Below are 1,375 nucleotides of genomic sequence, written 5' to 3'. Positions count from 1 at the left end.
TACCCTGACCGGTTTGATAACCGGTACGGTTTTAACAACACTGGTAAAAAGTATATGTATCAACAATGTCATAGCTGATACCCCAAATTGTACAAATGCTAACGGTGAATACTTCTTGATTTTTATCAACGCATATAAAGACTATGTATCTATAGGCAATAACTAATAAGTAATATGCCAAATGCAAGGTAGACATGCAAGTCAGCAACATGCACATTCATGTATAGTTAGACAACAGATTTTGCTAGCCTCCTGGTGACAATTTATACTATATCAAACATTGAACAATTTATACTATATCTAACCAGAAATGGAAACTTTCAAAATCTCATTATATTCAAACCAGGAAATTCAAACAAACAAACAAAATATTGAATATAATAATGGTACTTGCACATACATGTGTAAAGAAGTTAGCCAATCCTTCAGGGATCCCTCCTTCTTTCATTATGATGTAGGACTTAAATGCTGATTCCAAATTGTTGCATCTTTCTCGCCAATCATTAGAAGATGAAGATGCGACAACAAATGATGAAGAGTGGCTCAAATCAGAAATTCGAAGTCTAGTATTCCTATATGTATTCGTAGGAACTGTTCCCATACTCATGGTTAGCACTCTCCCAGAGTGATCTGGTCCCATCACTCTACCAACTGAATCATGAGGAGAAACTTCAGATTCATCAATGTTGGTTTGAGTCAAAGCCTCTTGAATTTGTTCCTACATGCATGCAAAAATGTCATCAATTGTAAAAATTTGAAGATTAAAATTCAATCCATGCAAAGAAGATTAGTTAATTAGATTGAACCTACCGCTACAATCTTTGCCGCTTCATTTACAAATGTTCCATCCTTCCTTTTATGAGTGGCAACGTATAAGTTTCCACGACCTGGTGGCTTCCCATTCACCATCTAAAATATAGAAAACTTAAGTCAAAGTTGAGCTTTTCTAAATAAATAAAAATTAATAAGTGCAAAGTCTAAATAAATAAAAAGCAATATGATAGTGTCGCTACCATCTCACGCCTTCTTCTTGAATTAGGCTTAGAACCACCAATATGCGGAATTACTTGCTTCTTTCGAATTTCTTTGTTTTTCCTACAAAGTTCCTATAAAAAACAATTATATATTCACACACTAATCAAATAAAAATAGCTATAGAAAAAATCAAACAACCAAAGTAATGTCAATTTATATATCATAGTTGATGGTCTCAGACGATAGTGAACAAAACGAGTACATTGATCTTTGTCTATGCCAATTGGAACATTTCTTATAATTTCATCTCTAGTCTTGGCTGTATCAGAGAACCCGTTCCATACTCTTTGCCTACTTGTACTCCATTTTCTCCCAAGACTAAGTTTGCAATATCGTCTTG

The 1,375-nt window shown here is 34.0% G+C and overlaps 1 protein-coding gene across 1 annotated transcript; it reads right to left on the bottom strand.

Annotated features, from left to right (window-relative positions):
* Positions 1–343: 343 nt before the first annotated feature.
* LOC109338827 lies at positions 344–1,113 on the bottom strand (the record flags this gene model as incomplete). The annotated part of the gene is made up of 3 exons (XM_019576158.1): positions 1,014–1,113; positions 811–909; positions 344–718 (listed from the first exon to the last, which is right to left on the bottom strand). Coding segments are annotated over exons 1-3 (477 nt in total), but the record flags the coding sequence as incomplete, so codon positions are not given.
* Between the last annotated feature and the right edge of the window lie 262 nt (positions 1,114–1,375).

This window comes from Lupinus angustifolius, unplaced genomic scaffold (assembly GCF_001865875.1).
Source record: "Lupinus angustifolius cultivar Tanjil unplaced genomic scaffold, LupAngTanjil_v1.0 Scaffold_45_22, whole genome shotgun sequence".
NCBI lineage: Eukaryota > Viridiplantae > Streptophyta > Magnoliopsida > Fabales > Fabaceae > Lupinus > Lupinus angustifolius.
This window is presented reverse-complemented; position numbering and strand designations above follow the sequence as displayed.